The 13,321-nt window shown below is 48.3% G+C and overlaps 1 protein-coding gene across 5 annotated transcripts in view; it reads left to right on the forward strand.

Annotated features, from left to right (window-relative positions):
• The window catches only part of Nfe2l2 (NFE2 like bZIP transcription factor 2), a 25,722-nt gene continuing 12,401 nt past the window's right edge, over window positions 1–13,321 (forward strand). For 2 of the 5 annotated variants that reach the window (XM_075984836.1, XM_075984834.1), the window contains exons 1-2: window positions 93–127; window positions 11,944–12,035. Coding sequence is in view for 2 of the 5 variants with exons in the window: in XM_075984832.1 (XP_075840947.1) it covers window positions 83–127 (45 nt within the window). In the remaining 3 variants the exon portion in view is untranslated. Of the gene's footprint in view, window positions 128–9,026; window positions 9,107–11,943; window positions 12,036–13,321 lie in introns of those variants that run through there. The other 3 variants (XM_075984832.1, XM_075984833.1, XM_075984835.1) reach the window with 2 other exon arrangements.

Raw genomic sequence — 13,321 nt, forward strand, 5'->3', positions numbered from 1 at the left:
TCTGTGGAGTTGCCGCCGCCGCACCTCGGCAGCCAGCGTAACTTCGCCGTCGGGGATCCCCAGTGCAGCGTCCGCTCTCAGCATGATGGACTTGGAGTTGCCGCCGCCAGGACTACAGTCCCAGCAGGTGCTGCTCCGGCCCTCGGGCCTCTCGGCTGTGCCTAGGGAGCGGGCAGGAGCTCGAGGGGAGGGATCCTCCGGAGGGAGGGACAGTCTGAACCCGGACTGCGACGGCCGGGCCGGGAAGGCCACGGGGATGTAGGGACAGCGACAAGAGTAGGGACCGAGCCTGAGGTCCCCAAGGGCGCCGTGGGGCCGGGGACGACAACCACCTCGCTGGGTCGGATGCTCAGAGGCGGCGGGAGGGGGTGGACCCTGGCTGTCTTAGCCGGCGCCGCCCGGCCCTTTCCGGGCCTGCGTGGTTTCCCAGAGTCGGTGCCGGTAAAAATGTGCCTAGTCACGGGGCCGCGCTCGGGGGAGCTGAGGTCTCCTCGGCGACCGCCCCGGAGCCCGTCCCCGTCTGCGACCTCCAGCGCGGTGGCCTAGCCCACTCAGCCGTCTGTGGCTTTTTCGGCCCGAGAGCTGGTCGTCTATAGGGTCTCGCCAGTCCGGCTTGATCTAGAATAGGGCAGTCCTTCGGGGGCGGAAGAGAGAAAGTCACCGGGTAGCCCTCGTGCTCAGGCGCCCCGACGGGCGGCCGGCGGGCAGGGCTCCGCGCGCTTTCCTCGACCTGGGAATCCGGGGTTGGCCTTACGTCAGGCGAGGACGTGTGGACCTGGGCGGGCTCAGAGGTCCCGAGTCGGCCGCACGGGGGCTGCGTGTTCTGTGCGCCGTGACTCGCGGGGCCCCACGCTGCATGCATGCGTGGCGGTGCCCTCCGGGTGGGTGACAACGGCCGGTTGGCAGTCATAGAGGCCCTCGATTGGCCCTTTCCTGCTTTATAGCGTGCAAACCTCGCCGCTCTGGGGCCAAGGGACAAGTTGGAGCTGTTGATCTGTTGCGCAATTGTTATTTTCCCCTGGGCGGCTTTGTCTTTGGATAGAGCTTACAGAATTGCAATCCCGAAATGTGTAAGGCGGGGATATACTGTTCCTTGCCGTCAAGGGGAAGAGTTGTAGGTTAGAATTTGTTGCTTTTTATACTGTTGACGAAGTTTTGCTTTTAGCTATTACCCCTCTCTTGTGTCTTAGCATGTTTTCCCTTGCTGTATGAGATTTTTGCCACCTTAATTTCTTAGCATGTTGCGTATTTTTATGAAGACAGAGGGGATGGGACTCTTGCGTTTCATAACACTTTGTTGATAAGTTTTGAAGATTGTTATGTAAGTGAAAGCCAGTTTCTGGTCATACTTCAGGCACTTTTAAAGAAGTAAAAGCTTACGTTGCCAAAAATTATGTCGTAATTGGATTTTTAGAAAAAGAAAACATTTAGCTGAAGGAAATGTGTAACTTGGCAAACAGTAAGTTAGCTTAAATGTAAAATCTTGGGCTGACCCTGAAGGCCCTGGTGTAAGCGTCTGGTTACTGACAGTGTTTTAATTCTACTCCCTTGAACTTCCCTCCAGAAATGATTGGGGTTCTTGCCTGGTTTTCATTAGGACGAACGAGTAAACTGTACTTTCTGATCTTCTGTTCTTCATTAGTAATCAGAAGGAATGCTTGTCTGGCCACAGGATTCACGGCGCAAACCATCTTCGTTTTAAAGTTTTCTCCTCTTTTCTGTGTAGTGCGTTGTGTCACATTTCATGTACAGAAGTGGCAGACGCAGCACTTTCTCTTCCACATGAGTTCTCATTTGCCAACAGCAACCTTTCCTGTTATTTCCAGACCTCGATTTAAATGTTTGAAGACTCTGAAAAAAAAATTAAGAATTATAACCTATCTTAAAATCATTGTTTGGTAGTCCAGAGGGATTTGAATTGCCTTGCAGATCTGAGCGGGTGGTTGTGTAGGCATAGAGGGTATGGTTTTTAACTGTGCGCAATGATTCTTCATCTCCGGGGGGGGGAAAACCGTCCATTACTCGTCCAGTGGTGACTGGGAAAGAGAAAATACTTTTGAAGACCAGAGATGAAGTCGATATTGAATGAGACAGATGAGATTAGTTTTAAAAGTCAAACACAAAGAGAACGTGGACAGGCCTGTCCCCCAGAGTGAACGGTAAGCAAGAGCATCTTGACTTTTTAGATAAGTGGGATATCTCTGAGACACTACAGAAACCTAATGTAGGTTGATAAACGCAAGACTACGTCAGTCTTTCTGCCGTAAAGGTAACTAGGGCCATTTTGAAATTCCATTTGTATTAACTTGGGTCCTTAAAAACAACCCTGAGGGAACAGCCCTCGTTTTTAGGATTATCAGGGGAGTTGAAAACTAGATTTTTGCTTTTCCGAATATTTGTTTTATTTAGGATGAGTTCATGCTCAGCAAAGCTGCAGGAGAAAGGGCCCGAGGAGCTGTGCTTATATCTGGATATTTCCTTCTTTGTGATTGAGCGTATCTAAAAGAAGGTTTCCATAAATCCATCCTTCTTAATTTTTCCTTGAACTAGGGTTGGCTTGAGGATGCAGGGACAATTTGAAACTTAGATGTAGATAATAGGTGAGTGGACACTCCTTTTATAAGCCAAGAAGTATGGGAATTCTGGGATGTCTAATTTCTCAGTAACCCCACGGGACACACTTTTTATCTTTAGTTTTCGGGTTAGGAGAGAGGCACACAGAGAGGCCAGGACGCCTCCTCCCACTGTTTTGTGTTGAAGATACAATCCAAACTTAGCCTGACTCCTACCTACCTAGGTCTTTGAATTTCCACTTCCAAACTGGACCAAATGGAACTTGAAACAGGGCCACGAAGCTTCCCTTTTAAGTGGGTAGATTTCAAAACAAACAAACCAACCCAGGGAGGAGAGGCTGGGATGATAAAGGCTATTGTCTGCACCTTCCCCTCTTACCGAGGGGGCTAATAACTACCGTGTAAGAGGGAGGACATCCTTGTGATGACAGCAAGTGAGGAACCCGGCAATGGTGCCTGTGGTCCTGCCCAGGGAGGCACGGAAGCAGGCAATGGGCAGCTTTTATTTGGAGGCAGGATGCTTTTTTCTGTAATTACCATTTTTAAAGCAGTGTCTGAGAGTCTGCTTCCCATTTTCCAATGGCCATTTTCCCTTTTTCTTAATTAAATCTTTTAGCTGCCTGTATCTTTTCCTCTGCCTTGTTTTTGATACGTTCTCCTGTGTCTATTTTGTTTTTTTTTTTTTTTTTTTTTTTTTTTTTTGGTTTTTCGAAACAGGGTTTCTCTGTGGCTTTGGAGCCTGTCCTGGAACTAGCTCTGTAGACCAGGCTGGTCTCGAACTCACAGAGATCTGCCTGCCTCTGCCTCCTGAGTGCTGGGATTAAAGGCGTGCGCCACCACCGCCCGGCTCCTGTGTCTATTTTGGAGTGGTGGACATTACCTTTACTACTTAGGGTGTGTTGTACAATGTGACCGACAGGGTTAAACTAGCTTGATGGAAACTGGATTTGGGATTGGGGGGCAAGGAGTTGAAAACAGCAGAAACCTGTTAGGTCAAACTGAACACGAATCCCCTGTCTTGGCAACTTGGCACTAAGAGCTCAAATCTGTCTGGTGTACCTGTAGCTTTGAAACTAGTACATTTGGAGGTTCGCTACTTTATTTCTTTGCCTTTATTGTTAAATCCTGTTAGGAGTTATTGTCTGATTTGTTTGTATTGAATATGCTTCAGAACGTTCAGGGTTTTGTGATTTACCTGAATTTTGTGTGTGTGAGTCTAGATACTTGAACTCCTGGGTTACCCTGCCTCACTCCATCGTGACTGTAGAAAAGTTTCTATTTTGATAATGTGATCTCCGGAAGGTACTGAAATTTCATTGCTGTAAGTGCCAACAACATTGAGCAGAAAGGGCTTTAAGGTTCCAAGCCAAGACTTGGACAGTTGGCAATAGTATATGTTATAGACAGGAAAGCAAAGATGTGTTTTTAAGTTTGTGGAAAATACAGTTGCATTCTTATGAGAGTTTGTCCCTCAGAAAAACAAAAACAAAATCCTAAATTGGGCTTCTCGGTATATGCCTTGCTATAATAATATTAAGAATTTTGAGGAGTGGAGCGATGGCTCAGCGGTTTGGCTGCTCTTCCAGAGGACCTGAGTTCAATTCCCGGCACTCTCAAGGCAGTTCACAACTGTGTGTTACTTCAGTTCCAGGGGATCTAATGCCTTCACACCAATACACATAAAATAAAGTTAAATAGATTATACGTAAAAATTAATTTTGATAAATGCATGGGCGGGAAGCAGTACAATGCTAATCTGTCATTTTTCTAACATGTGAAGAGTGACGTCACAACCTTGCATCAGAATTCTCTGTCCTGACAGTGGGTGGTTGGGGTGTTGGGGATCAGTTCCAGGTCCTTGCACATGCTAGGCACAAACTCTGCCCCTGAGCTCACCTCCCCAGCCGTGAAAGTCCTTCTTGCCAGAGAGTAAGCATTTTTACCCAGAGCGCTGCAGTGTGGAGACAGAGCCAGGGCCTGCGCAGGTGTGAGCACCTGCCCTTCCTCCCCAGGCCTCTCGGATGACCTGCTGATGCTCACACCGTCACACTCCAGGAACAGCTGTCTTCTGAAGGATCGGTTCAAGTGAAATAGGATCCGCCCACCATTTAAAGCCCATTCAGTAGTCCAGGTGTTTACAGTTATGTAATCATCTGTAGTTAATTTTACCACTCCTAGAAGGAATCCCAGGCCCACTAGTAGCCACTTCCTATTTATTTTCCTCCAGTTCCCCAAATCCCTGATAACCACTCAGTTATTTTTTTCCTTCTAGATTTGTCCATGCTAGACATTTCAAAGAAATGAAACATTCTATGACTAGCTTGGCATGATGTTTTGAAGCTTCACCTTGTTAGACCATGTATCCTGTGTCTCCATCCCTGTTTATTGCCGAATACTATTCCATTGTGTGGGCATCGCACATTTCAAATTGTGAAACATTTGAGTTATTTCTCCTCTTTGTACTTCCAAACTTTGTTGTTTGTTAGACTCACCTCCAGCATTGATGTTTTCTTTATTCAAAGTCTCTAGGGATGGCTGTAGGCATTCGTGCTACCTGTAAAGGCATCCCACTGGGTTCCAGTTGCAGCGAAGATTGAGAGCTAGTACCTTAGGGACCTAGCTCAGTGCCTGGTGCACACTGCACGTACCTTGCGTGCAGTGATTTAGAAGAGCTGGTTAGAGCGCTGCCTTCATTGTGAAAAGTTCTTGTGTTTGACTGCAGCCCGCGTCTCAAGTTACCTGGAGAATGTCTGAAGTGCAATCAATGTGGCTTGAGTTCTTTAATACCCCGTGAAGATTTGCATGGTGCCCTTGTTGTCCACAGGATTTCCCAAAAGAACCAGTAGGACTTTTCCATGAGATTTTTAGGAGTGTGGAGAACCTGCAATAAGATCGTTGAGGAATGGCATATTTAAATGGCTGTGAGGGGGCTAGAGAGATGGCTCAGGAATTAAGAGTACTTGCTGCTCTCTAAGAGGATCTGAATTCAGTGTCCTGCACCCATGTCAGGTGGCTTACAACTGCCTGTAACTCTGGCTCCAGCTGGGACCTAAGGCTCTGACCTCCCCCGGCACCTGCATAAATTAGCATATATCACACGCGCACACACTGCACACGCACCGACAGACACGTAATTTTTAAAAGGCAGTGAGAGCCAGGAGCGTGGTGGTCATTCCTGCAATTCCAGCCTCCTAGGGAGGATTGCTGGCATTGGGGGACAGCTTGGCCTGCAGAGAACCCTGTCTCCAAACACAGGAGGAGAATGGAATGCTCACGCTGGGGTGGATGTTGAGTTGGATTCCTGCACACTTCATTCCTGGCCTTTGTTTTCTTTCTCCAAAGAAAACTCTGGAATCCCAGGCCAACTTTTAACAGCTCTCGTTTTCTACTGTGCCTGACTGTTCTAGCAGCTGTATAATCCTGACAACGGTGATCAGTACTTATATTGCTGAGCCATTTCCTGATTCGCACATTTGGAACTAGAGGCCGCCTTTGCTTGTGGGTGCATGAGGGGTGGGGTGGGGTATACACTCTATGCACACCTATGCCCTCGCTGCTTCTGCTCAGTGCTGCCAGGCAGAGCTGGTTGGGCTCCACCCCAGCCATTCCCACAGCTGCTTGCTGGGGTATATTTAGTCACCTGTCAGGAAGCTGGTGAAAGTTCGACCTCGATGGCTTTAAGATTTTGAAAAATAGTATCTTATTTTTATATTTGTCCCTAAAAGACTTGAAAACTCTCCTTGGAGAGGGTTAGTACCTCCCATATTTGTTGAGAGGCAGGACATGAATGTTGGGGCTGTATTCATTGTATGGCTAACCGACTGGCCCTTTGAAAAGGCGAGTTGGAATTTCCTTTGTCAGATCTAATGCTCTTTCTGATGTTTTCTGGGAATCTGGAGTGTTGCACATGGATGCAGAACCTCACCTCTGCCCAGCCCAGGACATTAGATTGGAGGGGAAGTGGTTGTGGTTGATGCCTGCCGCGACAGAGCCTTGCAGAGTTGTGTCCGCCTGATGGGATTACTCTGTGGCTGTGTTCCTTACGGGTGACCGGGAATTGGGACTCTGTTGGTTCGTTCTGCCATACTGGAGCCCCGAATTGGTTGGTTTTCTTGAGACAGGATCTCATACTGTAGCCCACCTTCAGCTCCCTGCGGTGGTATGAGCTCACCCGGCCTGACAAGCCAGGGAATCTTGTTTCTGCGAGCAGAGAATGTTGGAGACTCATGAGATTTTGTTGTTAAAACCAATAAAGTCTTGGTGATGAAAAAGCACCCAAAATAAACACACCATTTTTTATCTGTAGTAGGAAACTGCCAAGTTTTGAAGTTTCTGTTTTTGCTGCTGGCAGTTCTCAATAAAACAATGATACATTAAAAGACACCCTTAAGGTCTGCCTTACTTTGTGCTGCTGGAGGGGCGTGGGGAGGACGGACTTGCCACCACTCCTGTGTTTCTAGTGGTTCCCAAGCTAAGAGTAGGTGTCTGTGGACTGTCTCCTGTGTCACTAGAAAATCTCTACCTGGCTTGAAGCAATTGGTTCTGACTAATCCACGGGCCACTCCCAGGATGTGGGGGGAGGGGACTGGGCACCTCAACACTCTCCTCATTGACCTTGACAAGTACAGTCCTCTGTCTCCAGAGATGTGGGTCAAAATGGCTCCTCCAGGTAGAACACTGGCTTGCCCAGTCAGCCGGAAGTCCCGAGCTCAGGTCTGGTGTGTGTCTTCTGTGCTTCAGTTGGTCAAAGTTCACATGATAAGGCTGTGGCTGTAAGGTGTCGGCTGTGCCCTGCAAAAGACGATAGTGGAGAGAGGAGACACTCTTGGAGTTCTGTTAGCAGCTCACCCTCTCCCTGTGAAGATAGCCCGTCGCTGGTGCCCCTCAGTGTCTCGTGGTGTGTACTTCCAGAACCTGTGGGCACTGAACCCCTCGGATGCTCAGATCCTCCTTGTAAAGTTAAATTGTTAGGGGGTAATAGAGCACGCATACAGGCAGGTGAACCTTCTTTCAGTTGAGGGTCGCTTGACTCTGCAGTCCGAGGGCCAGCTGCACTGCGCACTGGCAGTTTCCCGGATTGGGAGCAAACTCATATTTGTTGAAATTCTGCTACTACCAGACCCTAGTTCTGGTCCTTGCTCTTAACAAAAGTCTGCATAGAAGCTGGCGAGATGGCTCAGTGGGAAAGTATGGGCTTGTTGTGTGAGCCTGACGTCATAAAGTTCAGTCGCCAGAACCCACGTAAAGGTGGAGGAGAACCTTCCCAAAGCTGTTCTTGACCTGCACATGCACCATGCACACACGCACATGTCCGCAGACACATGTCCTATGACAGTGTTAATAAGTCTATGTAGATATCTGTTACAGTTGACAGAAGCTATTCAGAGTGGCTAAGCTACTTCCCAGGACCACACTGCGTGTGTGTGGCAGAACAGGGAATCCGCGTGTCCCCAGTCCCTGCCTTCTGGCTCCTGGACGTTACTGTTCCAGTCCTTTGTTCTGTCCGTCTCTAGAGGTGAAAGTGTTTTCTCTTGTTAGCTCCAGAGAATGAATGCTAGAGAGTTCTGCCAATGGGGCAGTGTGCTCCTGTGCCCAGCTTCTCCATGGAGAAAAGACCCACGGTACAGCAGCTACCAGAAGGCCCCATCCTCTCCTTCCTGTTCTTAGACATTGGTGGACACTGCTGTCTTGTTTGTAGGGAAACCCATCACCTCCTCAGAGAGCGAGCTGCTTGTGCCTTTTATTCTCAAAGAATGGAGGCAAAGGGGAGAGACCGAAGATGGATGCAGTGACCAGGCACATTTTCCTGACTGAAGAAGAGTGGCTGGCCCAGATCCTTTCCCACCCGGGGCAGTGCTTGTTGGACCATTGACACCGGGGTCTGTAGCTGCAAGGAGGCGGTTGGTCCTAAAATATGAGTTAAGGCGGTTCTTGTTGAGTGTGTAAGGAGAAAGAGGTAGAAACCCTGCTGCGTTATTTTCCCTCCTGCTCGTCTCACCTGAAGAAGTCTGAGTCCTGAGGTGAGAGCGGGAAAGCTGTAAATGGCTGGATAGGCTGCCGTACCAAGTTAACGGCGATGCCACATTCTCAGCGACGCAGGGAGACTAGCCTAGTGGTCTGTGGGCGCAAACGCACCCTTTCTGACCCTCTCGAGGGAAGAGCTAGTGTCCTTGAAGAAAACACACCTAGTGGGTTAATTATTTTCTCTGCTTCCTGGATTGCAAATGTCTGGCTTTTGATTTTTGGACAGACTCGTGGTGGCAGACTTAGGCTTAAATGCTGCTAGTCCAGGATGGTCTTACGCTCACGTCATCGAGCCTCTACCTCCTGAACGCCGAGATTCCAAGGCTGCAGCTGGTGCCCAGCTTCCAGGTCACGGAATTCTTTTAGTGGACGTTTCAGGATACTTTCACAATTGTCCTTTAGAAACTCGTCTTAAGGCTGGAAATCTAGTCTGGGAAGAGCAGAGTGTGTACCGAGCCCGCACAAGGCCTGAGGCTGAATCTCCAGAAGCCGACCCTCTCCTCCCAGAGGTAATGGTTTTACCTTGAAAGGTGTGTGCTGAAAGGGTGTAGGGCAATACTCTTCAGATACCATACTTCTTGTACTGAAAGTGTTCAAGTATTGCTGTAGGAATGGAGTTAATTTTTCTGTAACTGGCATTTGGTCACAAATGATATGAAAAATGTGTTTGGTCATTTGAACTGTGACTTTAGACCTCATGGTTTACAATGAAAATGTTTTTTTTTTCTGAGATTAAATAATGTATAGTTACTCATTGAGCAAATATTCATGAGGTCTGCTTCCAGACCTGCACAGAATAAAGGTTTGCTTTAATCTCTCAAGATAGTGCAGCAATTGCCCTTCAGGGATGAGAGTTTCTGAAATTGCTCTTTCTAGTTCCTCTGACCTTTGGCTCTTGTACTGCTGAATTACAGGGTGTGTTTTATAGGGTGATTAGTGTGATTTCATTAGTGGTGTCCTGCTGGGGTCTACAATCTTGTGCTTGGCAGTAGTTGCTCAATAAACACAAGGAAGCAGTGTCTCTAACTGCCTTCTAGGAGCTTGGTGCTCAGTACAAATGACGAGGCCGTGTCACCACCACAGAAGAAAATATCACTTCTGCCTGGGGTGCTTAGGGTATCTAGAGGTGGTAGCATTTTCTCAGGTGTTTGGATTTTCTAGCCTGTAGATTTCATGTTTTGGGTTTAGAGGCCCCTTAGTAAAGCTGGGGAACAGCAGCAAGAGCTGGACTCCAGTTCTCCTGTGCAGCTGTACTGCACCTGAATCACAGAGGGCCTGGGTTGGCTGTGGTCAAGGAAGCTTTTATGGGCAGGCTGGAGACGGGAGATGGTGAGAGACCTGTGCTGTACAGTGGGTATGAATGCCCTTCTAATGGCTTGGTCCATTGTACAGCCATGTGCTAAGGATCTGTAATTGTAGCTACATTGTACTTTTTCAGTTTGAAAACATTTAAAACCAGAGATGGTGGCACATGCTGATGAAGGAGGGTCATCTGTCTATGTGTTACTCTCATTAGTTAATAAAGAAACTGCCTTGGCTTTTTGATAGGGCAGGATTTAGATAGGTGGAGTAGACAGAACAGAATGCTGGGAGAAAGAAAGCATAGTTGGTCAGATGCCATGGAGCCAGGCGCTAGGTCAGACATGCTGAATCTTTCCCGGGTAAGCCACCACCTCGTGGTGCTACACAGATTATTAGAAATGGGTTAATCAAGATGTGAGAGTTAACCAGTAAGAGGCTAGAGCTAATGGGCCGAGCAGTGTTTAAAAGAATACAATTTGTGTGTTGTTATTTCGGGTGTAAAGCTAGCCGTGCGGGAGCCATGCAGGACAAAAAGCAGGCCTGCTCGCCTCATCACTACAACATGTGGAAGACCAAGAATTCAGGGCTAGGCTGAGCTACACAGTAGGCTTGACTCCAGGCTCAGCTCCTACCCTTGCTCCTCCCCAAAAAAGATAATTTTTTTTTCTTTCCCAAGGCAGGGTTTTCTGTGTAACCCTGGCTGTTCCAGAACTCTCTCTGTAGACCAGGCTAGCCTCGAACTCAGATCTACCTGCCTCTGCCTCCTGAGTGCTGAGATTAAAGGTGAGACTGACTCATTGTGGGCTTCACTGTGGATCGTGTCTGTGACGTTGTATCAGTAGAATAACTCAGTGTAGGCGCTGGCACACAGATGATCAACAGGTGGTAGCTGCTGTTGTCGCCGTTGTCATGATGTGTAGCTGTGTGAGGGTTCCATTGGCCCCTTGGAAAACAAATCCCTCCTCCATCAGCAGCTGCAGCAGAGCCCAGGCTTCCTGGCTCTGTTGTATTCTTGGCCATAAATGTCCTCTTTTCCTGCCTCCTTTGACCTTTTTATATGGAGCCTGGTTAGAAACCAGTCTTCTGGGAATGAAAGCCAACCCCTGAAGAGGTCTTTTGAGCCCAACAAAGGCCACGCACTGCCCAGGCTCCCTGGGGACCCTCCAACCTGTTGCTGGATCCCTTCTCGTTAAATGGGTTAATAAGGATCGCCTAGGAGGCCTCCCAGGCCTGTCTCTTAACTTGCACAGTTTCTTACTCAGGGGTTCTGGCCTAGGAACCTAGCGTCCTGTCTGTCCTGTCTGGAGAGCAGCCGCTCCTGCCTTTGGAGGAAGGCTGAATCCCGCAGCAAGTGGAGCCGACCCACCTCCTTGTCCTCCCCTCACCCCCCCCCAAGGCTTAAAGTATTGTTTTGTAATATCTCTTCCAAAATAACTTTGGCCTTTAAAGTCGGCAGAGCAGTGGAGAAAAAGAAAATCTCCTGGGATCTGAGAGAGAGATGGCCCAGCTGCAAGGCGTTTACATTGCCACTCTGTTGCCATCAACAAGTTATGGCCTCACCTTCTATTTTTCGCTCAGTGGCAAGACCATGAAGCCTGAAAGGAAGCCACTTTCTTTCTCGGTCACTGACGTTTGCTACAGGGGATAGACTTATTAATAGGGTTGCTGCCACACCCTGGCCTTCTCCTTTACATGTTAAAGGTGCATTTACATACTTTTTTCATATAGAAGATCATTCTGTGAGGACTAGCATTGTCTTGGCTTTTTGCTGTGTTAGAGCCCCCTGTGGGGGTAGGTGGGTGGGCGCTGTCACGCACACGGCTAATATGGCAAAGCTGCTCAGTTCTTCCAAGCTCTAGTGTGCTGTCCTTTGTCCAAGCAGCCTCTCCAGGGAGGGACGCTGGGGAATTGAAGCCTGTGTGCTAGAGCGGGTGAGAGCGTGCTCTGCAAGATCCCCTGCCTGCTCTGGAGATCACTGTCGCTGTGTTCGATGTTTGCTGGCAAAAGTACTAAAGCTCTTTGTGCTTCCATTTCCTCACTCCAGAATGACGATGACATACTGCCCGCTTGGTGGATTGCTGTGCATCCCGACGAGGCGGTACAAGTTTTGGAACAAGTTTTTTGAGCACGTAGAAAGTATGTGACCAGTGGTGGCTGTTATTGTTGCAATGTAATGCCTGCTTTATCCGGACTTAGACTGTCCACAGTTGTAACCTTCCATTTTCAGTGTGGCTAGTGCCTCACACAACTATATAGTGGGTTTAATTAAAGATTGACATTAAGGAAAGGATGTCTACATTCATTTTAAGAAAGTGAAACTAAGGTACTTTAAAACACCTTTTTTGCATTTATTTTTCTGCATATGAGTGTTTTACCCGCATGTGTCTGCACCACATGCTCATGGTTTCAGAGTCAAGAAGAGAGCACAGATTCCCTGAGAATGAGTTACAATTGCTGGTGAGCCGTTCCTGGCTTATCTGTAAGAGCAGCGGGTGCTCTTAACCGTTAGATTAACCATCTCTCCATCCCCTAATAATCCTTTTTAAGAGACCCAAATTGCTTCGTAGCAATCAGCAACAGTGGTGAGTACCATAATGCATTTTCAAACATAGACATCTGAAAGTAGTTGAAACATAATTTCCAAGCTCAGGGTTAATGTATGCCTTTATTTGGAACAGAGAGTAGGACTCCATCACGTTAGTCATTGAGAGTCCTCTTTGTGATTCCGATTCACACTGGCTTTTGAGATAATTGCTAACACCTAGAGTGTTTGGAAGGACTGCCGGCCACACTTGTAGCCTCAGGAAGTCCTTAGCCACCCGAAGGATCTGCTTAGACAGAGCACTCCGAAGGAATGCAAAGCCCCTGGTGGAGTCCGCTGCAGTCCCTAGCCACTTTGCACGCTTGAGGTGTGGTGAGTGAAACTGAGAAGCTGGAGTTTTCATTTTAATGAACTTGACATTTATCGCTATGATTCTGCTCGAGAGGGACCTTGACGGCTGGTGAGAGCCAAATACAGAGCTTCAGTAGAGAGTTCATTGAGAAATGGGGGAAGGGAAAGGGTAGAGACCTGCCTCTGGGGACAGGCTTGCACCCCCTCCCTGCCAGAGACCTGCTTGCCTATTGGGAAGAACAGTGGGACTGGAGCGGGAATGGGCGGAGCTTGTCTCTTAAAGGGACCTTTTGCACCTGCTCTCAGACTACTAGGGATGCAACAGCCTTAGGACCCTGGGCTGGCCAGGGTACTGCCTGAGTGCATCCTTCCAGGTGCCAGGCCAGTATAATCTAGAAAGAGCAGAAACTGCTTTTCTGTAGGTTGCCTTAGTGCTTTTGCGGTACTCTATCTCAGGAATGGGGCTTGGGGCTTGTAGGCATGCCTTTGGAGTTTCGGTAAGACTACCTTCATGCTGTCTTCTGGGTAA

Source organism: Microtus pennsylvanicus, chromosome 9, assembly GCF_037038515.1.
Source record: "Microtus pennsylvanicus isolate mMicPen1 chromosome 9, mMicPen1.hap1, whole genome shotgun sequence".
In the NCBI taxonomy this organism is placed as follows: domain Eukaryota; kingdom Metazoa; phylum Chordata; class Mammalia; order Rodentia; family Cricetidae; genus Microtus; species Microtus pennsylvanicus.